Source organism: Canis lupus, chromosome 28 (assembly GCF_011100685.1).
Source record: "Canis lupus familiaris isolate Mischka breed German Shepherd chromosome 28, alternate assembly UU_Cfam_GSD_1.0, whole genome shotgun sequence".
In the NCBI taxonomy this organism is placed as follows: Eukaryota; Metazoa; Chordata; class Mammalia; order Carnivora; family Canidae; genus Canis; species Canis lupus.
The window spans coordinates 16,124,808-16,149,564 of record NC_049249.1 but is presented as its reverse complement, the minus strand read 5'-3'; the positions used below and the strand labels follow the sequence as shown (position 1 = coordinate 16,149,564).

The 24,757-nt window shown below is 54.4% G+C and overlaps 2 protein-coding genes across 12 annotated transcripts in view; one reads left to right on the top strand and one right to left on the bottom strand.

Moving 5' to 3' along the window:
• The window catches only part of SH3PXD2A (SH3 and PX domains 2A), a 235,174-nt gene extending 214,053 nt beyond the window's left edge, over positions 1-21,121 (top strand). For all 7 annotated transcript variants that reach the window (XM_038578696.1, XM_038578699.1, XM_038578695.1 and 4 more), the window contains 5 exons: positions 1,582-1,699; positions 5,170-5,507; positions 6,598-6,647; positions 9,252-9,371; positions 11,574-21,121. In XM_038578696.1, the coding sequence (XP_038434624.1) occupies positions 1,582-1,699; positions 5,170-5,507; positions 6,598-6,647; positions 9,252-9,371; positions 11,574-13,541 (2,594 nt within the window). In that variant the 3' untranslated portion in view covers positions 13,542-21,121. The remainder of the gene's footprint in view (positions 1-1,581; positions 1,700-5,169; positions 5,508-6,597; positions 6,648-9,251; positions 9,372-11,573) is intronic.
• A 1,027-nt stretch (positions 21,122-22,148) lies between these two features.
• NEURL1 (neuralized E3 ubiquitin protein ligase 1) overlaps positions 22,149-24,757 on the bottom strand; it is a 79,288-nt gene continuing 76,679 nt past the window's right edge. For all 5 annotated transcript variants that reach the window (XR_005380533.1, XM_038578692.1, XM_038578693.1 and 2 more), the window contains one exon: positions 22,149-24,665. Coding sequence is in view for 4 of the 5 variants with exons in the window: in XM_038578692.1 (XP_038434620.1) it covers positions 24,427-24,665 (239 nt within the window). In the remaining variant the exon portion in view is untranslated. The remainder of the gene's footprint in view (positions 24,666-24,757) is intronic.

Genomic DNA, 24,757 nt, shown 5'->3' with positions numbered 1-24,757 from the left:
ACTCCTCAAAGGCCCGAGTCAGAATCTGGCTAGACAAGGTTCTCAGGCGGTCTTGGCGGCTCTCCTCGGCATGGTTGGATGGGACTCTGAAAGCTTCCAGGACTTAGTTGATGGTGAGAAAGCCCTGCCTCCGGGAAGAGCTGGCCCTTGAGAAGAGTGTGGGGAAGAATAGCGGAGGCTCCCATGGCTCGTCACCTTCCTTTTGCCTTTGGCGGCCTTTTAGACTCGGCCAGGGCCCACCGGCACCGTCTCTGCAGCCTGGCAGGGCAGCCACCCGATAATCCAGAGTGAACAGATGGCCCTCCCACCACAGGGGGCCCTTGGGGTGGCAGCTGCCCCCTCCCCCACTCCTGCCAGAGGCTCAGGCCAGGCCGCCCATCTGGGTCCCGCTGAGTTGCCATCACAGTTGGGAGCTGGGAGGAGGGGGGCAGGCATCTTAGACCCCGGCCTCCTGCTATTTTCAGCTCATAGAAAGCCTCCCACACCATGCCCCTGTTCAGACACCCTTGCCTTTCAACGATGCACTGCCTAGACCCTTTGGAGCCTCTACCGTGTGCCAGGCATAGCCTAGAGGAGGGAAAGCGTGAGTTTGGGGGGGACCTTCTCAAAGGGTGTGGCCAGGGGGCCAGTTCTATCTGGCTCAGCTCCTCATGCTCCCTGAAGGGATGTGTGCTCCTCCCTGAGACCTGAGCGCTCCCCTGGGGAGCCTCCACCCCAGAGGCGAGGTTTCAGAAGCACCTCCCTGGAAGCCTGGGCAAGGGCCCAGGTGGAGGCAGCGGACCCCCACCCCACCCCCCCGCAGGAAGAGAAGCCAAAGAGATCCAGATGCCTGGCCTCCCCACCCCTGTCCTCCGGGGGTTTTCCTGAATTCCTGTAAGATGCCTCCGTCCTGGTGCCTGGGGAGACCCTGAGCAAGGCCCTGGAGCTGGCAGCGCCTTACATGGGTGGGACTCACGGGTTCCCCACTCAGGGCTCCATGAGGCCCTGCCCGATGGCTACACTCAGCGCTGTCACTGGTCACTTGACCACCAGACCCTTGTCTTAAAATGTGTGACCACTTCCATTGAACATGTGTTCCCCCCAGTCCTCTTGGGGAAGTTACCTGATCAGGTGATCAGATTAGTGGTTGGGGGAAGCTTCATCAAGCAGGTGCCCCTAGAGCTGTCAGGGGGTGAGACAAGAGGCAGGAGTTCAGGGGTGGAGGTAGGAGGACTCCGAGCAAGTCTGGGGCATGGATGGAAGCACGGCACGTTCAGGGAAGGGGAGGGTGTGCCGTGGGGCCTCCAGACGTCCCAGGGACTTCCTGACTCAGGTCCCACAAGGGACAGGTTCTCTGGCTGTGCCCTCAGGACCCCAGGCCCCAGCCCCCTGGCTGCTGTTCCGGGGCTGGGAAGCTGGGAGAGCCAGCTCTATCCTGCCAGGGCTTAGCCAGGGCACCTGGGGCCCTGGCCAGCTTCTGCACACGCTGGGAGCAGCAGTGAGGCAACCAGCGAAGCAGGGCCAGGCCAGTGGAGGAAAAGACAGGAAGGAGGGCCTTACCGAACCTCGGCTAACTGTGCCTTCTTGCTTCACTCCCTACAGAGGAGAAGTACATCACTGTGCAGCCGTACACCAGCCAAAGCAAGGATGAGATTGGCTTTGAGAAGGGCGTCACTGTGGAGGTGATCCGGAAAAATTTGGAGGGCTGGTGGTACATCAGGTAGGAGCCTCAGCGGAAGGAAGAGCGACCTCTGCCACACTGGCCCCAAGCAGCAGAGCTCAGTGCAGAGTGGCCGTGGGCACCAGCCGGCAGGTAGATGCTGACAGCAGCTATGCGCCTGCAGCCTGGACTTGGCTGCCTCAAGTCTGCTCGTCTGGCGGCTCCTCTCCCGGGACACGTAAAACAGAGCCAGGGCTGTGGCCAGCAGGGCCCAGGGGCCCCAGCTCAGCTTGCAGGCAGTGGTGCAATCCCTTACCCGGCATCTGCCAAGAGGGTCCAGCACATCTGAATTTGGTTTTCTGTGTCCGGCCTTGGCTGCCGGGCGCGCTCTGTAGCTCAGGCCGCCTGAAGCGCTGGCATCCACAGGCTTTGTGGAGGTCCCGGCAGGCAGCCCCTGCTGCCCACAGCTCGACCCTGGGACCCCAGATGTGGGCTCTCCCGGGCCGTTCTCTGCGGGGCTGGCTCATATGGCTGTAGGAGCCAGGGAGGACCGAGGCCTCTTCCTTCTGCCCCTCCCTCGTGCAGGGCCTAGTTACATTTCCAGCTGAGAAACCCATTTGGGAGTGTGGGAGGGGAGTGGGGAGCTTTCTTGGCAGTCCCGGGAGCAAACTAAAGCCTATGGGCTCACCTCTCCCTACCAGCCTGCCCTCCAGTCAGTCCCCTCTGCCCTGGGGTTCTGAGGCCAGCCAGCACCCTCCCAGGGGGGCCTTGTTCGCAGGAAATGTTTTTGGGTGCTTTGGAAGCGGCTCAGCTGTAGTGATTCCACCCAGTTTCCGACAGTCCCGCATCTGTGGGCAGGATGTATGCTCTGTGCTGGCTCCCACAGTGGGAACAGGATTGACCCAAGTGACCTGGGCACTCCATGACAGTATCTCAGACCACAGCAGACTGTGGTGGTGGTAAGATGGGGCTGTGCTGACAGGTAAGGTGAAGGTCATTGGCCACATGGGCTTCGGCCTTAATGTGACTTCTAAGACAGAGCTGCCCCTGCCCTTGGCCCCATGCACACCAGTCAGGAGGGCCAAGGTGTCTCTTTCTGCTCTGTTAGGTAAGACAGGCCTGTTGCCCAAAGCCACTGCCCTAAACTTTCACGTTCTCTAAGAAACTAGACCCAACCCCCAAAGCCAGCAACCACAAGTCTGCATGGGAAGGCCAGCAAGCATTCTGATGCCGGCTGGTGACCCAAACCACTTGCCTGGTTGTCGACAAGGCTACAGGGTCTCTTTAGTTCCTAAAAATGACCCAAAGGTCATCTGAGCCGTCTTTTCTAATCAACTCTTGTCCCCATGGCCTGACTCTTTAGCTAGTGGGGGCTTCCTCTGAGAAAACTTTCCTGAAAAGATTCCACCTTAAGGAGGCTGCCAGACACCCCCTGAAATATGCCCTTTCCCAGCATTCCAGGCTCTGTGTTGATCCTCATTTCCTGTCTTTCTTCTCCCCTCTCCCTTCACACACACATCCCCTCCCTCTCTCCCCATCCCTCCTTTTCCAGTTGGCTTCCCTCTGGAGTCATTCCGTGCTCCAGAGCTGGAAAGCAGATGTGAGTAGAGCTGGGCCCAGACGCACACAGCCGCTCCTGATTCCCCTGCATCTCTCTGCCCGGAATCTAATTTTATCCATGTAACACCAAAGGAATACAGCAGGGTTTGAAATGGGAGCACTCCAGGCAGTGAGCAGGGCTGACCGTCACTCCCATGAGACCCCGCTCCCCATCTCCCCACTGTTCTGATAGAAAAATACTTGCAACAGCCGCAACAGTTCTACTTCATCTTTTCTCTGAGATGCATGAGCACCAAGTTCTGGGCCAGATGCTGCCAACAGCTAGCCTGTGACCCTCTGCTACTTGCTTTGCTTTTCTGAGCCTTGGTTCTTGGCTCCCATGTAAGATTAGGCATCTTTACGTCTTTTGGTTCCATCCACCCCTGAAATTTCTGTGCTTCTGTCTGCACCCATTACCTTGGGAAGCCAGGCTAGCCCCTTGGCTTCTGTCCATTTGTTAACTGGTGTCTGCCTTCCAACTCCCAAACAGGGGAGGGGGCCAGACAGGTGAGCTCAGGACAGCCTGCCTGTTCGTTCCAGTGGTGTGAACATAAGAAGCCACCTCCCACCCAAGCTTTCCAGCATAGCTCAGACATGTTGATAGAATCTTTAGCTTTCACATTCCTTTTTTTCTCTCACCTAATGAACACCCAAGAACAGGGTCAGATTGGGGAGGGGGAGGGATGGTCAGACATCTGGCACAGAGGAGCCATTCCAAAGAGCCAGATGTATCCCAGGGAGCAGACAGGGACGCTGCACCCCAGACTCGAGGGCATTGGCCAGTGACTGCTAGACCAGGAAGTGAGCTGCACGAGGGCTTGGGTAGGAGCTCTCAACACCATGGGGGCAAAAGGAAAAACTTGTTTTCAGAAGTCATCAAATCACCTCAAATTAAGTCAGCTCTATCATTTGTCATTTGCTTTTGTTTATGGGTTTTTATTTTATTTTCATTTTGTTTTGTTTCATGTTGGTTTTGTTTTGCCGTACCAAAGGTTTTCATTTTATCCAGTCATGTGCTTTTAGTCTTTTCATTTATGGTTTTGGCTTTTGGAATCCTATTTAGAAAGATTTTCTTAACTCCCAAGATTAAACAGACACAGCTTTTTTTTTTTTTTTTTTTTTTTTTTTTTTTAATTTTGTTCTAAGGTATGAGGCCAGATCTCACTTATTTTTCCTAATTGGGTAACCAGTCATCTCTAGATGGGTTACTGATATCTCATCCCCACTCAAAGTTGAAATGTTACCTTTCATATCCATCTGTTTATGGACTTGTTCTGTGAACTTGATCCATCCACCACCCACACAGTAGCACCGATGCCTCACCTACCGGGTCACTCTTCTTTATGGACCTCTTTGTAGTTGCTCTTGATATGTTTACCTTTCTGGATAAATTTTTGCAGCTACTCTATCCCTACAGTTTGCAGAAGAGAAAAAAAAATTGAGCTCCAGGGTAGGGACTTGCCAAAGGGCCAGAGACCAGAACTCAGGGCTCCTGCCTCCTTTTACCTGTGCCACTTCTTCACCTCTCTGATAACACTTCCCTTTGCTGGGGCCATCTAGCCAATACACCGCATCCATGCTTGCTCTTGTCTCTAGCGTTGTCCTCTCTGTTGTGAGGTAACAGGCCTATGTGAAGTCTACCTTTTGGGTACCTCAGAACCTGAGGAATCTTCTAATCCTGATGTCCCACATTTGGCTGACTTCGCAGTGAAGGAGAGCCCACACCAAGAAGGATAAGACAGAGAAGAAGGAGACAGGAAGAATTCGTGTTCTAGGTGGCTTTCCATCTGCCCTCAGTTCTCCTCTCCAGAGTAGTGGGACTGCCAGGTGTCTTGGAGAACATGGGAGAGGCCAGGCCCGATGGAGCCTGGGCTGTGAGGTCAGGCAAGCAGCAGTGCTTGGGTGATGCCGTGTCCTGCCCCTCCCCACAGGTACCTGGGCAAAGAGGGCTGGGCACCAGCCTCCTACCTGAAGAAAGCCAAGGATGAGCTGCCGGCGCGCAAGAAGAATCTCGCAGGCCCTGTGGAGATCATCGGGAACATCATGGAGATCAGCAACCTGCTGAACAAGAAGACATCAGGGGATAAGGAGACTCCACCAGCAGAGGGCGAGGGCCCTGAGGCCCCCATCACCAAGAAGGAGATTAGCCTGCCCATCCTCTGCAATGCCTCCAATGGCAGCGCCCTGGGCGTCCCTGAGAGGAGCATCTCCAAGCTGGCCCAGGGCTCGCCAGCTGTGGCTAGGATTGCCCCACAGAGGGCCCAGATCAGTAAGAGCCTCCTTGACCCCTGCATCCTCCCTGCACAGCTCTTTAGAAAGTGGTCACAGGGTGCAAGGAAAGCCAGAGGGGTGTGCGGGACCCCCGTATCATTTTCTTCCTGAGATCTAGACTGACCTGACCCTAGCCTCACTCCGTGAACTTGTTGCCTGCTCGTCATGAGTAGACAAAGCAGTTCCTCATGACTGTTGCACTGAAGGTCAACTACAGGAGTATATGAGCCTGTGGCATTCCCTCCTTCCCTAGAAGAGAGCCAGAGGTGGTCGCTCTGTAGATCAGTGTGTCCTCCAGGCTGGGAAATACGAGCCCCCTGCGCAAGGGTGCTTTACAGAGTGACAGCCAACAGGGCATCTTTCCTGGCTTACCCTTCCTTCCGTGTTGCCTCTCACCACTTACTGGAAGCCTAAAAGACTTGGAAGGAATGGCTTTACCTCTCCCCAAGCAGTTTTAGAGGGCATTCTTAGGAACATCGTCATCCTTACAGGAGAAACCCAGTTACCCAGATCCCCCCAAATCTGTCCTCCTCTGGCTCATGGCATCTTCGGTTCAAGGTTAGATTGTCCTATATTATGAGAAGCCAACTTCTGTTTAGGTCCAGCCATGCTTGAAATCTGGAGGAAAGCTGTTTCTTAGTTTAGTTCTAAACTTGGTTTTAAGCTCTGGTGCTTGAAACATTTGGGCGAGCAGTCAGGAAGTGCTTTTTTGAGCACCCATTCTTGCCTGGCATTGTGCTAGCTTCTAGGGATTTGGTAGTGAGCGAAAAATAGACATGGTCTCTGCTCCTAACTTTGAAAATCTGACAGGATAGAGCTACTTACCCTGTCTCTTGAAAAATGCCTCTACGGCTCTACATTATGAAACATGCACATCATTTTAGAGGGCTCATGAATCCCCTGAAACACAGCCAAGGAAGGTTAAAGGTCTTTAGTGCCTATAGGGACTGAGAGCATGGGTCCTTCCAGAATGTGGGACCACACTAGGAACTCCCCAGGATCAGGAGGTGGCCATACCTAGGGAAGCAGAGTCCGGCACTGTTGCCCATGGCTGGCTGGGGTTTCTGAAGCCATGTTTCTTGTTCTAGGCTCCCCAAACCTAAGGACAAGGCCTCCACCTCGCAGAGAATCCAGCCTGGTATGTGTGCTGAAGTTCTCCCTGTTTTCTTCTGGATCTGGAGGTGTACTATGGCGGCTGCTCCAGCTAATTGGCTGGCTCATTTCCATGCCTGTCGGTCCAGGGCTTTTCCAGGGTCCGGCTGGACTTCCAGCTCTGTGGGGCCAGGGGCAGAGGGGAAAGCCTGGGGATCCCAGCCATTCTGGGGGCCTCGCTGGACAGTTTATATGCAAAAATGCACTGCACTCCAAAGCTAAATCAATCCATCCCAGCCACTGCACTGGCAGACATAAACATTTAGACTGGCCAGCAAGTGTGTCCGGCCAGGGCACTGCCAGGGGCTGGAAATGGGGCAGCCGTCCATGTGCGCCTGGAAGCCTTTCAACTTCGCCTTCCTGGCTCGGGAGTGTGCAGTGGCTGTGGTGGAGGCCAGAGCCCAGAAGGGCAGAGGGCAGGCGGGCAAGCATCTCGAGGGAGGGGTAAATAGCCAGGACTGGCATGTGCTGAAAACGAGGGGCTCAACTTGCTGGGATCCCTGGCTCCAGTAGCTGAGAGTCCTGGTGTCCAGGACATCGGGGAAGCAGACATGCACTCGGCGTACTAGGCTTAGAGTGGCAGGGATGCTGGCGGCAGGACAAGAGCCCCAGTACAGAGAACCATCCTCAGGGGCAGTGAGGTGCAGTGGAAAGAATGGGGCTTCGAGCCTGCCAGGCATGGATTCATATTCCACTAGTGACACTTAAGAAGAGCAAGACCCCAGGCAAGTCTGCTACCTTCCACAAGCCTTAATTTCTTCATCTGTAAGATGGGGACAGTGGCAGCCATCTCCTAAAGCAGGAAGGATGAAGGGGGATGATGTGAGCAGGTTTCCGTTTCCTACGTCATCTGTGGCTGTCGGAAGGCCTGTCTGCCACGCTCGGAGAAAGGTCTCTGGAGTCTCATTGGGTTTTCATAGCAAGGGTCACTGTGATCCGTGACCTCTGCCCTGGAGAGGAAGCAGCAACAGCCCCTGGGCCTTCAGTAAGCAGGTTTTAAGGGTTAGATCCCTCGAAACAACACCACAGCGACCCTGCCCAGAAGCCCCAGGAGAGCTCCTATGTCACTGTCCCCTCGAGTTTAACATGACTTAATGGTGAGTTCTCCTGTTCTCCCATCTCTCTCAGCCCCAGGCAGGGATTATTTTCAGGCAGACTTGATTTTGGCAAGAAGGGGGTCATTCCTTCCACACTGACCAAATGCGGGGCTGGCGGCGGCAGGGCTGCTGTTCCCAGCTAGACGCCGCTGGGTACCACCTGGCTGGGCTGAGGCCTGGGCCACATCTGCTCGCTCACACGCCTGCAGGGCCAGGCACCAGGGCAGGGAAAGTGCGCTGAACCGTACCCAGTCCTTCCAAACCAGCTTCCTTCTGCCCTTTGCTCACTGTGACCCAAGGCAGCTGGGCTGTGATTGGCAGGATTAGAACATGCCGAGCCGTGGAGGATGTTCCAAGGAATAGGGTGGTGTTTTAGAAGTGGTCAGCTCTGGCTTCTATTTGTGGAGCTCTTCCTGTGTCCCTGGCTGGACCAGAAGTTATATATCTCAGTAATCCTCTTCATGGTCCATTTTATAGATGAGGAAATTGAGACTCAGAGAGGTCACAGGTTTTGCCCAAGGCCACACAGCTGGTGAGTTGCTGAGCTAAGATTGGAGCCCACATGTATCCAGCTGCGAGGCAGAGGTCTTTTGAGGTCTTCCTGTTACACCACAGCTGCTTCCCTCTCCCTACCCCCCCCCCCCCCCCGCCCATACACACTCTTTTGTTTGTTTTGCGTTAACCCCTTTGTATGATACTGGGTCATACTAAAAGTAATGGGGCGGCACAAAATCCATTTTGACCAGAGTAAAAACCAGATGAAACTAGAGTGTTCTCGCCATAAGGGCAAGGGGCTTGTCATCTTGGCTCACTATTAAATGCCCGGTGTCTGGTACCCAGAAGATGCACGATAAATGTTTGTAAAGTAAATGAACAAGGCTCAGAAGTCCTGGCTGCAGCCAAATCCTCAGTGTCCTTGAATGTCATGGTGTGAGACATTGGTGTAACCCACCCAGGTTCTACCCTGCCCACAGAACAAAGGATCCCGCGTTCTATCCAGTGCTCGCCTGACCATTTGGCAGCATTGCGATGACCCACCAGGAGCTCTCCTGACCCGTCTCCACGTCCCCTCACGCTCCTGCCCCTCTCCAAAGAGGGGCTGTGTTTCCTGGCCCTGCCTTTGCAGCCAGATGTCAGCCCTGTGGCCATTCACTTAGACTTAAGGCCGTGGCCCTCCTCCCACAGGGCGGTTTGCACAGGCTTCGTTACGATGACTTCTGCTTTTATTTTTCATTTTGGGACCTAGCTGTTGACGCATTTATAAACTGGACCTCCAGAGATGTTGGGGTGGAAGCTACTGCTACTGACTGATCACTTTGATAGCTCAGAGGAGTTTCAAGTGAATCGTAGGTTATGAGTGGAGAGCCTGCTAGGGAGAACCGTCTGATGGGGGGAGACAGCCCGAGCTTCAGGTGATGGATCCTTGCTGGACAGGCAGGCTGCCCTCCCGCTGATCAGGTGGGTTTTGCTCACTCAGCCCTTCCCTGCCACAGGGGTTCCAGCTGCCGAAGCCGCCAGAGCCCCCTTCTGTCGAGGTGGAGTATTACACCATTGCCGAATTCCAGTCGTGCATCTCTGACGGGATCAGCTTTCGGGGTGGACAGAAGGCGGAGGTGAGCCTCGGGCCATGAAGCTGAGGGTTTTAAGTCATGCTGCTCAAAGACCTGCCATGTTTCCCATTTATGCCTTGCTGGCAGCATTGTGGGGGGGGGTGGCAGGCAGGGCAGGCAAGCTACAAAAGCAAGACCCCCAGGGATAAAACTTTGCCTTAAGCCAGTCAGGACCAGAATCCAGGACTCCTGTCTCCAACCAGTGCTTCTCTCACAGCAGGTTTCCAAAACATACTGGGGGTGGGGGTGGAGGGGCTGGTGATGGAGGTGCTTTGACATAGGGGGCTTCTGTGGTTGAGCACGTTTGAAGGGCAGTGAGTTAAACAAAATCCACCAGTTGTGTGGTTTTGATCGCAGAACTTCTCAGAGGCCGCGCTATAGGGATGTCCCTGCATCTCTAAGAGAGGACTAGAAGAGCAGCATTGCCCAGACCCATCCGCCTGTAGCATGCTCTGTCTCCCAGGAGTACCTGAGCTGCTGAGGTTCTGAAGTACTCGCATTAGCCAGTGCTGCTGTAGGGAGAATGTGGTCCACACAGCTGAGGTACTAAGGACCTGGGTTCGGGCCACATCCACACCGCAGGGGCCCCTAGCCTTTGACAGAGTCACTTCTCTCCTCAGGCTTTATTTGTCTCAGCTCAGTGGGGTAACAGACCCTGTGGTGCTCCCTCCTAGCCTAGCATTTATGAAACTCTACTTTGTGGCTATTGCCGGGGACAGAGAAGAGCTGTGAAGAGGTCATTTCTCTGGAGTGGTTTTGTTTAGTAATGGAGTTAAATCCGATTAACACCGACAGAACCCTCAGAAGAGCCCTAGGGCAGTCTTCGCCTGTGGGGGAGGTGTCCCCAGTGTGAATGTTTTCAATCCCATGTCTTGGATTTGGAACTAAGTTTCCAAGAGAAATCATTCTGTCAGTGGTGCCTGGGTTTCCAGAAGAGCCTCTAAAGCTCCAAACTGTCATACCTTAGGATCTGCCCAAGCTTAAATTTTAAGCATGGGGTGGGCTGGGTGAAAGAAGGAATTTAGAATCAAAGGAAGGAGAAAAATCTTTCCTCTTTGGTGGGGGCTGCAGAGGGCTGGTCTCAAGCAGAGCCTACCTTCAGCAGCCTCTCTCTCTCTTCCTTCCCGGTCCCTCTTCCCCTGGTGCCAGTTTTTTCATTCTTCCCCACCCCTTCTCCAATACCTCCTCCAGGAGTGTCCCACAATCCCAAATTATCTTCCCTTTATGTTCCCCAATCCAAATATTGCAGCACACCCAGCACCACAATCCTAGCCTTTAGCCAATCTCAAATAGCAGTTAAGAAGCTCCTTGAACTAGTTTATACTAACATGGAAATGACTGACAGCCCCTCATCCTTCCCATAGGAAACCATTTTACCTGAAGAAATCCTTTCAGCCAGTGGATTTCATTGGGATCCCACATGCAGTGAAATGACCACAGGCAGTGGGGCCACCAGGGAGGTGTTCTGCAGGGAGGCTCTGATCTCAGGCCGTACCTCCCAGTTCAACTCACCTGCATCTTCCCATTTTCTTCTGACCTAAGATACTTTTTTTTTTTTTTTGGTTCTTTTTTCCTTTTATTTAAAGCATTTATTTATTTATTTATTTATTTATTCATTTATTTCATTCATTCATTCATTCATTCATTCATTTGACAGAGAGAGAGAGAAAAGGAGTACGGGAAAGGCAGAGGGAGAGGGATAGTCAGACCCCGAACTGAACAGGGAGCCTGACATGATCTTGGGATCATGATCCGAGCTGCAGTCAGACACTTAACCTGAGCCAAGAAGGTTGACCTGAGATACTTTTTCCAGTGTTACTAACGGAAGACCTAGAAATACTGGGGATAGAATGAGAAGCAGTGGAAGAGCATTTTTTTATACATATGGATCCTTGGCCAGTTGGGTTCTGCCGGCACTGGAAGCAGTAGGTTTTCTAAATGCATAGCCTAGGGGGAGAAGCAAGGGTCTGTAGATGAGGCTGGCTTGACCAGAGTGCTGATGGAGATTTGGAGGACCAGGAGAGAGGGTCTTGGGGAGTAGTAGGAACCTGAGTTTGAATTCCAGCCCAGCACTTACTACCCTGGGCCACTTACTCAGTAACTCTCCTTGCTCATCTGTAAAATGGAGACCATATGTCCTAGCCTGGCACATCGTAGGGTCCAGTAATCCTCCCAACTCACTGGCCTGCCCACCCTCTCCCCTAGGTCATCGATAAGAATTCGGGCGGTTGGTGGTATGTGCAGATCGGTGAGAAGGAGGGCTGGGCCCCTGCATCATACATCGATAAGCGCAAGAAGCCCAACCTGAGCCGCCGTACGAGCACACTGACTCGGCCCAAGGTACCCCCCCCAGCACCTCCTAGCAAGCCCAAGGAGGCCGAGGAGGGGCCAGTGGGCTCCACGGAGAGCCAGGACTCCCCCCTGAAGCTCAAGTACGAGGAGCCTGAGTATGACATCCCTGCCTTTGGCTTCGACTCAGAGCCGGAGCTGAGTGAGGAGCCCACGGAAGACAGTGGCTCGGGAGACCGGCGGCCTGCCCAGAGCCACAAGCCCTCACCTGCCTCCTCGCTGCAGCGGGCCCGCTTTCGGGTGGGCGGCTCCTCGGAGGATGTGGCCCTGGAGGAGGAGACCATCTATGAGAACGAGGGCTTCCGGCCATGTGCAGAGGACACCCTGTCAGCCAGACGCTCCTCCCGGGACAGTGACTCCCCCGGAGGCTCCCCTCTCTCCCTTGCCCGGAAAAACTCCCCCAAATCAGGCTCCCCCAAATCGTCATCACTCCTGAAGCTCAAGGCGGAGAAGAACGCCCAGGCAGAACTGGGGAAGAACCACTCCTCGGCCTCCTTTTCCTCGTCCATCACCATCAATACCACCTGTTCCTCCTCCTCCTCCTCTTCCTCCTTATCCAAGAACAGTGGCGACCTGAAGCCCCGTTCTGCCTCGGACGCAGGCATCCGTGGCACCCCCACGGTCGGACCAAAAAGGGATGCCGACCTGAAGGCTGGGCCAACCTCATGTGCCCGGGCCAAGCCATCAGTCCGGCCCAAGCCGTTCCTGAGCCGAGCAGAGTCCCAGAGCCAAGAGAGGATGGACATCAGCACTTTACGGCGCCAGTTGAGACCCACAGGCCAGCTCCGGGGCGGCCTCAAGGGCTCGAAGAGTGAGGATTCAGAGCTGCCCCCGCAGACAGGCTTCGAAGGCCCCGGCGAGGGCTCCCGAAGAGGCTCTGCGGACCTCATTACACCCCCAGCCGCCACACCCCCATGTCCCGCCAAGAAGGGACGAGAAGGGCAGGCCACCTCCTACACGACGTGCAGCGCCTACCAGAAGGTCCAGGACTCAGAGATCAGCTTCCCCGCGGGCGTGGAGGTGCAGGTACTCGAGAAGCTGGGAAGCGGCTGGTGGTACGTGAGATTTGGGGAGCTGGAGGGCTGGGCCCCCTCCCACTATTTGGTGCTTGGTGAGGATGAGCAGCCCGACTCCTCTGGCAAAGAGCCAGACCCTGGAAGCGCCAAAAGCAAGCAGAATGAGGGCAAGTCAGACAGCCTGGAAAAGATCGAGAAGCGGGTCCAAGCGCTGAACACAGTCAACCAGAACAAGAGGGCCACGCCGCCCATCCCCTCCAAGCCCCCAGGGGGCTTCAGCAAGACCTCGGCAGCCGGGGCAGTGAAGATGAGGAACGGAGTGCGGCAGGTGGCAGTCAGGCCCCAGTCGGTGTTCGTATCCCCACCACCCAAGGACAACAACCTGTCCTGCGCCCTGCGGAGGAACGAGTCACTGACAGCCACCGATGGCCTCCGAGGCGTCCGCCGGAACTCCTCCTTCAGCACTGCGCGCTCCGCTGCTGCGGAGGCCAAGAGCCGCCTGGCCGAACGGGCTGCCAGCCAGGGCTCGGACCCACCTCTGCTGCCCGCCCAGCGCAACGGCATCCCCGTGTCCCCTGTGCGCCCCAAGCCCATCGAGAAGTCCCAGTTCATCCACAACAACCTCAAAGACGTGTATGTCTCCATTGCGGACTATGAGGGGGATGAGGAGACAGCAGGCTTCCAGGAGGGGGTGTCCATGGAGGTCCTGGAGAGGAACCCCAACGGCTGGTGGTACTGCCAAATCCTGGATGGGGCGAAGCCCTTCAAAGGCTGGGTGCCCTCCAACTACCTGGAGAAAAAGAACTAACGGTGGGGGGGCGCATGGGTCCTCCCGGCCTTGGTGTGGATGAGCGGTGAGGTGAAGACCAAGGGGAAAGGGAAACTGGGAGGGGGTGGGGGGCCAGCGGTAAGCCCTGCAGAATGCGTGACCTCAGAGATGCTCCCCTCTGGGCTGCCTCCCAGCTGGCAGGTAAGGTCTGGCGGCGGCCCACACTGAGCAGGGAAGCGAACGGGCAGGGGAGCACCAGGTCTGAAGCGAGGCAGAAGCGAGGAAGCTAAGCCCCACGCGGGCACCTCGGTGACTTGGCTGATGGACCTGGCACCGTTTGGGACAGGCCCCGCAGGAACTCCCAACTGTGCCTTGGCTGCAAATCTGGAAAAGATGTGATGGCGGGGGCCTCCCGTGCCCTGCCCCTACCCAGCCTGCTTTCTGTTGCTAGCACCTTGCCACCGGAGGTAGCGCTTGTATCACCCTAAACCTGTATTTGTGAATTGTGCTGGTTTCCTCCGGGACCGTCACCACCCACCCACCTCGGTGGCTCTGGGGCTGGGAAGGCGTCTCCTGGGAGCTCAGCCTGCCCCGGGGCCAGGCCACAGTCAGTGTCTGTTGGGTGAAGGAAAAGCAGTTCTGCAGGTGCCAGAGAGGATCACCCTGCTTACCCGACACCGTCCCTGGCCTTGAGGAGAGAGTCTGCCCGGCCTGGGGCATCCTGTCCGTGTTGGACCAGCAGCCCCAGAGTTTACAGAGAGGGTGGGCAAAGCCGTCAGTCTCTTCACCATCTGCACAGACTTTATTTGGGGCGTTATTGGGTGGGCAATTCTTTTGCATGTTTTGGGAGAGTTTTATTGATTTGGGGCTTCTGTGTCAGCCCTTGGGTTTTGGTCTTATTTTAGGGGTTGTTTGGGGGCCGGAGGGCGGTCAGCCTCATGGGGGACAGGATAATGAGCAGATGGGGCTTTTCTGTTGTGCTCTCACGGGGAGGTTGGTGGTTTCGTTTGCGTTTCCCTTTCTCTCCCTCCACGAGCCGAAGTCCTTTCCTTTGGTTTCCACTGTTGCGGACAATACCCGGGCTGAAGGCCCGGGTCCCAGACTTGGCAGAGCAGAGATGCCTCAGCGGGGGGCAGAACCGTCCCCAGGAGGGAGGAGGGGCTCATCCAGAAGAGGCAGCACTCAAGCTGCTGGGTGACCGCCGTTCTGCATATGTTCTCCCGCCCGGGCAGGAACTGGAGAAGTACCCAGCACCCCCACCGAGGGCCAAGGGGACCCCAGATGGGCCAGTCACCACAAGCCACCCCCTGCCTACACCTGATGCCACAGGTACCCGGAAAGATGGAGGACCCCAGGCTGGGAGCCGCTCTGGCCTTCCCAGAGTACAGTGCCCCCGTGAAGAGAGGAGAGAATAAAGTCCCTGTCAACTTTGGTTGTGTCTTTCAATTGTTGACGTTTCAGAGGGGACCCTCTGGAAGCCTTGGCTTCCCCAAGGACTCCCCCTGTGCTGGGAGTGGAATTCCACACGTGCCTTGACTGTGGACAGATCGGGCTTCACAGCCACCAGCTCAGCTGCCAGAGGCCTGGACTAAGGGTTGGTGTTTTCTACAAAGGAGGAAAGGCCTTCCCTGTACCCCTGCCCCCCACCCAGGCAGTGTATGTTGCCTGAAGATCGGCTCGAGACCCTGTGTTCCGTGCCTGATGCCCCACCCGCCCCCACATCCCCAAGGCCTCGCCTGGGCATCTCCCCGGCCCTCCTCCCTCCTGTACACTGATGCCTGGCAGCTACAGCAGACTGCTCCTGTTCTTTGTTGAAGGGCCGTGGTGAGATTTTGTTTCCTTTTGTTTTGTTTGTGAGTTTAAAATTGAAATTAGTTAATTTTCTTCTGCTGGACAGTATTAAATAGAGCAGGATATTGAGTTAATCTGCTAGGTTGCAGTACTAATGGTAGTGGTTTAGTGTCTTCATATTAATATTATTTGGACTTATTTGAACAATAATGATAAAGAAGTGGTTCATTATTTTTTAATTAATGCACTTTAATAAGGTGGAATGGAAAGAAACCCAGAGAGCAAAGTGCATTACTTAAAGATGCAGTATATACTTTTCTCATTTTTAAGCAGCACATATTTATTAAAAGAAAAAGAAGTAATTTATGATTATTTAAAATAAAATTTAAAAGTAGAGTGACTATTGGGTGAAAGGACCTTCCATGTAGCTGTCTTCCAGGGGGAGGGCCCCAGCGGCCTCGTTCCTCCAATGTCTGCACTGAGCCAGTTCAATCAGTAACGTGCCAGCCAGGCCAGGAGGGAGTGCAGGACACATCTGCCAAGCACAGAGCATCTCAGTTGGGACTGGACCACGGTGTTCCCCAGAGCCTGCCTTTCCCTGCCCTTCCTCACTGTCTGCACTGCCCCCCGGGGCTCTCCAGCACCCATGCTCCCCCAGGACCCTCTCTCCTTAATCCCCAGTGCTCTAAGTGATAGTCATTCCATATGACCTCGAAAGTCACTCCATCCCATTCCCTCTTTCACTGCAGCCCAAGGACAGGAAATTACTTTCCAGAACCACGTAGCTAGTTCATGGCTCCAATCCTTGCACCCCACTGCACCAATCCTTGCGCTCCTTCCCATCCCCATTGTAGTTTATCAAATGGTCATCATGTTTACATTGTGACATCCAGCCCCCTGAGGACGGCTGGGAGTTGCTCAGGCCTCTAAGGAAAAGTGGGGAATGCTGCCACCTGGTGACAGCATGTAGATTTGGGCAGTGACTAGGGATTGCCATACCCCACCTTCGCACCTCACCCCCTCATCACGCCCTGACTCCCAACACAACACAAACCCTGCAAACCCAAAGATAATATGAATACTTGAAGCAAGAAGGGTGCATGCCAGTCCCTCTCAGACATGCCAGGGGATGCCAGGCCTGGTGCCCCTGGACTCCTAGCCCCACCCTGGGCAAGAGGGCCTTTCCCTAGAGCTACTGAGCTGCTTTGTGATGTTGGAGGGTAGTACCGCCAGCAGCAGGTGGAGGAGGGAGGGCCCTGTGGCTCTGACCCATCTGGAGGAAAACCACCAGATCGGACAAAAAAAAAAAAAAGGAAAAAGAAAAATGAAATCTCAGCAGTGTCCAAACCCAGTTTCCCATTAGTTGCGATTGAAAATGTGAAATGGCATTGTATTGCTGTATACTGCAACTTTAACCATAATGAGCCCTTCTGAGGTCATTATTGAGCTTTATATAATGCCCGAAGATGCATCATTTGGTGCTTTTTCTTTCAGCTTAAAGACTTTTTTTCTTTCATTACAAGGGGAAAAAAAAGTCTTCATCTCTCTCCCACTTTCAAACAGTGGGCCTGGCTGGGGTCCCTGGGCCTGCCACGCTGTTCCCACTGGGCCAAGGGACCTCGGGGGAAGCGAGAGAGAGCCAGGAGGGGTGGCCGTGGCGGGGCCCTGTCTTGCCATCCAGCCTCTGCCCTCCACCCCTCGCCTGCCCTCAGAGGCTTCTCCTTCTTCCTCTCGATTCTCCATCTTGACGAAGGCATTATATAGAACCGTTTTAATCACTTTCAGATGTTAGAGCAGCATATCTTACTGGTATTTGTATCCATCGCTTTCCTCAGCAAGGCATGTTACTACTTTTATCGTCTAAGGAAAAGAGACAAGGGAATTTCGGTTGAGCATTATTTTCATATTACTAGTATTTGCAGAGTAGGCGTAGAACTATTTAAGTTTAGACATTGTTTTGGTAGTTTATTTTAGGGGAAAAAAAAAGTAGCCCCTATTTTTCCTGGTTTTTTTTTTTTTTTTTTGTATTTAACTAATATATTATTTCTTTAAGGTTACTCACTTCCCCTTCCTCTCCCAATACTTTGCATTCTCAATCGAAAATGAAAACAATCTGAGAGACAGGAAAGTGCAATATTATCGAGGGCTGCAAGGGCCTGTTGGGACAGTGGCGGGAGGCCTGGTGGCCCCGTGTGTCAGTGGGAGGAGGCGGGGCTGCTGGAAGGGAGCCATAGCTTTGGAGCAGACAGGTGACCTTCTGGATATTGATCTTTTGCCCCCCCGCCCCCCAGCAAGGTGGCAGGGCTCCCTCCCAGAGGGCAGCCCCTTCTTCTGTTGGGTGTCCTCCGCCCAGGAGGGATTCAGGGATGAGGCATGGGGCTCTTGACCTCCCGGGGCCCCAGCCCTCGGAGCAGAGCAAGGACATCCAGGAACGGTTCCTTGTTTTCATTTCCATTGTTTTTCAGCCAGCTGCCCAGAAAGGCCGGTCTCAAAAAGTCACTCCCAGCAGCCTTCTCTCACCCCAGTCTCCTGATGTTTGGGCCATGATCCTTTTGATGTGTGTTTGAATCTTTCTAAAACTATGTAACCTCAGTTCAGTTTATGGGCAGGAACCCTTAATGTAACCAAATCCTTTTTCAGGGATATGTGGGTGCCTTGAGCCCTACATACCCCAGTGAGACACCAGTTCCCACAAGCCTGCAGCTAGGCCTGGTGCTAAGCTTGGGCCACCCATTCATCTCAAGGACTTCAGCCTGAGGAGTGAGCCCTGCCTCTTGCTTAATTAACACCTGACAGTTCCCAGAGGGCCTGAGAGAAGCATCTAAGGGGCCTACTCAGGTCTCTGTAGACAGCTTCCCACAGTGGGTAACTGAGCTGGCCTCTTCCTCACCTGGCGCTGGTCGAGAAAGCAGCAGGATGGGAAGTCTCTGGGTCCAAGCCCTTGGAGCTCTGCCCTTCGGGGCTCCAGGGACGTCCTCGCAGGCTTGTCCTCTCCATCTCCAGTACTGTATGCTTGCTGCTCCAACCCCTCCGTTTGCTGAATTTCTGTACAAATATGGATCTGTGTGCCCCAAGTGGGACTGTGCCCCCGTGTGTGGGTGTCTCTCCTTGGAGTGTATACATCTATGTGTCCAATCTTTGAGAATCTCGATACAGAGCTCTCTGGAAAGAGAATCATCCACATTGCTGAAGAATTAAGATTCCCTCATTTTTTTTGAGGGCTGTGTGTTGAGAGAGTGAGTGAGTGTGTGTGTGTTGGTAATTTCCCACTTGAACTAAATAGCACGGGGTTAGAGAATAAACACCGGGCAAGCTGTCTCCATTTTACAAGTCCTTGGCATTGGGCAGGTCCCATGAGACTCGCAGCTTCTGGCAGCAAGTGTGTGTTACTCACACGTAATTCTGGCTGGAGAGTGCAATGTGTCTTTTTTTTTTTTTTTTTTTTGTAATTATTTTATTATTTTGTTGGAAACTTCACACTGGCATTAACAGATCTAGCAGAAGCAGCCTAGGCCATCATCCCGGGCTCCAAAATGAAGATGCGGTTGGACTGGGTCACCACCTACAGATGTGCTGTCCGGCAGGCCGACCCCGCCCGCTGCCATGCATGTTATCACTGCGGGAGTCCCCAGGTAGTAAGAGCCACTAGCCCTCAGTTCTTGTGTTTCTGAGGGTGGTCATGCTGCTTGGGGTGGGGAAGCCTGCTGCTCATAGGTCGGTAGACCCGCATGTGCACGCACACCAGACTGCAGGCCCCAACTGGGCATGTCACAGGAACAGTGGGGAGCGTAGGGGGGCCTTGACCTAACTGAGGTCTTTGCCTAAATCGTGATCCCTATTTGAGGTGGCCTCAGTGGTTCTCAAGTTCTGTGACCAGAGACAGTGACAGGATGAGGTTGCAGCCTTGTTTCAGGAAAAACAGCCTCCCTCTTACTTTGTCCTGTGCGCCTAGATCCGCAGCCAGAAGTTGGGCTCACTGGTGCTCCCAGACCGAGTAGAGGGCTCTACTTTCTAAGGCTGTGATCCCAACCTCCTATTAGGTTAGGGTTACCATGCAATCTCCTTTCCCCAATCCAAACTTTTGAATCTTGGGTTTGCACTTGACCTTGACAATCAGCCCCCTTCCCCATCCCAGTCCTAGAACTTAGTGGCCTTAGAGAATGGATTTTGGAGATGAAGGTTCCTCCTTTAGTTCCCAGTACCACCCTGGCTAAGGGCTGGGCCTCAGGAGGTGAAAGGAGGGAGAGAGCGCATGTGAGAGAATTGTTTTAAAGCAGAAGGGCGGCTCGAGCATGTTGGAGGCAAGCGAGAGGCACGTTGGCGTGATGCGTGTGTGCATGTTTGGAGCAGCTGGGCGTACTGTCCCTTCCCTGGGAAGGCGGCTTCCAGAAGAGGATGTCTTCTAGGCAGAAAGGGAAAAGTGTGAGAAGGCTGAGAGGATTTGGAGGCTGGAGTTTAGTCTTTATTCAAAAGAAGGAAGAAGTCAATACTGAGTGTTTCGGGAGAAAGAGAACAGGTACAGAAGGAATTTACTGTTTCAACACCCAAGGGTCCAGCCAGAACAGGTTGGAAAAGCCCTAAGATTTGGCCACAGAAGAGGCTGACCCGAGGAAACAGCTACCTGCTGGGCCACAACCTGGGTCCTTAGGATATTGCTAAGGAACAGTCCTTGATTTGCTCAGTGGGGACAGGAAAGTTGCTAGCAACAAAGCCATCTTTGAGTTTGGAGGCTCTCACTCCAGAACATTCTTCCATCCCCTAGGTTCCCAGCAGGTTTTGCCCACATCCCTTTGTCCAACCCAGAGCTAGCCTCTCAAATTGCTCGAATCGATTAGAGACCAGTGAGCATAATGGATTGTATAGTAATGACCCCCGCCCCCAAACTGGAAGCTCAGGGTCCAGATCCCACCAAGCATGTCTGGGAGGAAGGCAGCCTCATCTTTTCTTCTGTTGACACCAGTATTCGTGAGAATCTCCACTGATAGCCGTGGCTGCTCGGCCTGCTGAGTCACACCTCAGGTGTGACTCAGAAGACAAGGTGCCGTGCGCACTCCTCCACAGACATGCCCTTCATTTTCGGTGGCCTGGCACCAAGGTACCTTTCCATAAGCACCTACTTCAGAGAAAGAAGGGTCAACAGAGCCACCTTTCTCAGATCTGCAACTTGTTCTCTACAACAGGTTTTGGGGGTTTTGTTTTGTTTTGGTTTGGTTTTTTTTACCGGGACATAGGATGGAAAGAGGGTTTCACTGACAATTCCTGAGAGGCCTGCAGGGAGGTGACTTATGAATGAAGATGTGAGTGGCAGGTCCCTAAAGTGTGGTTTGTGGACTGCATGGTTGCATGTGAACTGCTGGATGTCTCTGAGGCTCCAGAACTTTGGGGGGCTCTTCATGGTGTCCACTTAATCCCTCCCAGCTCCTAGCAGGCTCCGTGGGGTCAGCAGGGGGTTGCGTTCTCTTCTGCCCTTAGCAGAGAAACTGAAGGAAAGGACATTGAACTCAGCGCAGTCAATTTGAGTGCTAAAAAATTTCCAGGATCCATGGTGGTGCTAAACTATCTCCATGTTTCTAATATTTTTAATAGTTTTTTTTTTTTTTCCTCATCACAAAAATGCAGTGTCCTTGGGGAAGGGACCCAACCCCTTGGCCTGCCACTTTCCAGGTGTCCTATATCATGCTGACGGGACTCTTTGGTCTGCAGAAAATACTCTGTCTTGGCATGCTTCTAGACTGTAAGATTTGGGTTTTTTTGTTTTGTATTTTGTTTATGTTTACATCTTGTATTTCCCAGAAAACTAAATAAAGTTTTTGGCCTTTTTAACTGAACAGAATCACCTCTTAATTCTCCCTGCCATCAGAAAAGCCATCCAGCTGAATGGCAAAAGCCACATTATCTAGAACACAGCATTCTGGCCCTCTGAGGACGCCAGGCTGGAGGGGGGGTGAGGGGGTGGGGAGGTGTAGGGGGCAGGGGAGGCAGGTAAGTGGCCACTTTTGTTGCGGAGAGCCACGCTCAAGTTCCTCCTCCCTTCCCCCACTCCCCTGCCTTCCCCTGCTTCAGGAAGCTTTCTGGGCAGTGGCCAAGGCTTTGAGAAAAGAGAGATGCAGATCTTGGGGCAAAAGACCCACATCCAGCAGGCCTAGCTGGCCCCTCAGCTCAGAACCCCTGATCCTCCATTGCTTTTGCTGGACTCCATCTGCACACAGGGCTGGGCTGTCCAGGCACAGGGACTGGAGCATCATCCCAGGAGAGGGGGCAGGAAGGCAGGCATGCTCTGTGCTGGAGTCCCAGCCCCACCAAATGAGCATGAGGCCCACGTTGTCCCCACACCCCAGACCCGCTCCACCACTCCCAGTTCCTACAGCCAAACTGATATACTGAGCACATCTAGGTTTCTTTAAAGGTCCCTGGCCAGGGGCCTCCCTTTCCTATCCAGCTGTCACCTATACTGGCCCCTCCTGACTTGTGTGATGGATCTGTCATCCTCCCATTAGCCCCTAGATGGCAGTGTCACCCCACGAGGGTTTGGGGCCAGGTTTGAGCCCACCTCAGCCTTAACACAGCTGAGCAGGCCTGTGGACTCTCACTACTCCTGCCCCAGTAAACACAGCTCCTCAAGGATCCGAGCATCTGAGGCCACCAAAGGGCAGTGGCTTCTCCCTTTTAACTTACAAGGCTCATCTGGCCTTCCAGCCCCTACTGTCCAAGTCCCAGGTCACACTCCAGTCCCCCGTTCCAGGGAGTCTTCCCCCATTGCTGGCTCCCCTCCATTTCCAGGACACCTGGCCGTTCACCCCCACCCCGACCCTCCCTCCCTCCCCACCCCTCCACACAGCACAGCGCAGCCCTCAGGCTGGTACGAAATCACCTTTATTCACAATCACAGCGATCCAAGTTCACAAAGGAGGCAGCAACTATCCCAGCACTAACAGAGACGGTGATACGGATGGCTTCCTCTCCCCAAACCTCAAGCCACGCAGCCCCTGCACTTAAGACCTTCCCTTGCCTCTGACATGAGACTCCTGACTGTACAGGGTCACCCCCTGGCCCACCCCACCCTACTCCCATGGAAGAGGTCTCCAGGGTCAGTGGCTGGGGACAGAGACCCACAGGGGAACCATGACTTTCTAGGGACCCACTGCAAGGCAGGGGCAAAGGCCCAGCCTGGTGTTCTAACCCCTGGTGCTGTCCCACCCACCACCCCATAGGGGCTCCTCACCAAAGAACTCCCAAGAGTCCCACAGAGAGTCTGCTCTCCTCCCCCAAACAATCATTTTACAGAGGTTGCAGCTGAGGCTGAGAGGGGCTATGACCTGGCCAGGGCCACGCAGGTGGCCAGGCCTAGAATTCCATACTCTGCCAGCCACAGCGAGCAGAGTCTCTGATGGCCGTGAAAAGCCACTGGAGGGGGAAGAGGGCTGGGAGCCTGGCAGGAGGTGGGGGACCAGGCTGAGACTCTGAGAGAGGCCCTAGCCCATGGCCTATCAGAGTAGGGCAGGCAAGGCTGAGAGCTATAGCCTAAGAGCAGGGGCCAGGGGACACTCCACCCCAGAACCAGGAGTAACCCAGAGGTGCTGGGACCAGGCCCCTTCCCTCCATCTTTCCTGGAGGCGAAGAGCCTTCCTAAGAACAGCCTCCCTGCTCTACTATGAGTAGACCTTCCCAGCCGTGTTCCCTGGCCCAAGCTAGACTCCCCTCCTTCAGCCTTCCAGAACTTTTTATGTCCTCATGGAAGGGGAAGCTCTTGGGCCTCCTGACACGTCTGAGCCAACTTTGCTAACCCTGCTGCAGCCCAGAGAGGAAGGGCACTTTGTGGCTCTGGGTGATTCACCAGCCCCAGGGCTAAGGAGGCTCAGTCTGTCTCTTTGTAAAATGGACACAATTTGACAGGCCGCCTCCAAATTCAGCCCCTTTTATGGAGCTCTAATTCACGGTAAATAGAGATGGCTATGGACTTTGTGCTGGAGCCTGGGGAAGATTCTGAGTGATAACTACCTCTGCAGCCTTCTTTCGCCAGGTACTCCGCACACCAGGGCACCATTTCTAGGGGTCCGGGGGATGGCAACTCAATCCCCTCCCCCAAAGACCTACCCACAAACTAAATAAATAAATAAATTAAAGTAAGGAAAAAAGGCTGGTTTTACCCCAGGGCACCCCACCCCCACCCCCACTCCAGCACCCTGGCCGTGCCTAGGAATGCTACAGTCTGAGTATCAGCCAGGCCCAGGACAGCACTGAGATCCCAGAGGACAGGTCACAGAGCACAGATGCAAACCTGCTCTTGGAGACCCTGCCACAAGACGGACGCTGCCTACACTGAGGCTGTCCCTGGGCAGCAGCATCTCACGAGATGACTGGGACAGAAAGGCTGTGGCCAGGAAGGGGCCCTCTGCATCTCCGCCAGGGCACAGGGTCAGAGACCCAGAACCTGGAGCCTTCTGTGGCCTGTCCATCCACCCGTCCTGGGTGAGTAGGAGAGGGACATGGCATGGGGGCTGCAGCCTGCCCAGGGCGAGAGGCATCCACTGGCCTTCCCCCCTGGTTGCCAGGCCTGAGGGACAGGGAAGAGAGGAAGGAGAAGATAGATACAGGTCAGAGAGTAAGGTAGCAGCTGAGAGGCTGCCTGCCTAGGGCTGTTGAGCAGGTTGTACACTGTTCAAGGGCAGCTAGCTAAGAGAACAAATAGAGGCTGAAGTCCAGGCCATACTCCTAAATGCCCTAGCTCAGGGACACATCTGCCCAGAAGAAACGTGTTTTCTAACTCTCACATGGACTGGAGGACTTCCTTGCAGACTGCCCCAGATGGGGAAGGATTAGGACAGGCTGAGACCCCCGTTTAGCCCCTCAGCATGCAGGGTGGAGCTGGGTGCAGAGACGGGAAAGACGGAGAGAGCTAACTCCCCCCCTCCTCTCTGCTGGGCAATTCGTATCTGCCCCTCACCTCCCTGCCCTATATCCCCTTTCTTCCCAAACCTTTGAGGGCCTCAGTTTCCCACGTTTAATGAAGAAGGGAAAAGAGTTTCCAAGATGAGGAAGAAGAGGAGGAGCCCTGTTGGCTTGCCCCTCGGCTGGAGTGGGGCCAAAGCCTGAGGAGGCAGGCGTGCAGGGGTGGCGGGGCAGCCACAACGGGCTAGGAGCTGCGGTAGGTCTTGATAATGTCCTTGATGGGGCGGCGGCAGATGGGGCAGCAGGCGTGCAAAGCCTTCTTGAGGCGCAGGCCACAGGCATAGCAGAGGCACATGTGGCCACATGTGTAGATGACCGTGTCCACTGCGTGCTCATAGCAAATGGTGCACTCATCACTCCACTGTCCTGTGCCTGGGGTCACTGGCGACTCAGGCAGGCTCACTGGTGAGTTGGGGGCCGTCCCTGGGGACAAGTGGACACCAGTCAGTGAGGACATGGCCCGGTCTGGCCCCAGGTTCATGAGAAGAGAGCCCCTGGTGTCTCACTCCATTTAT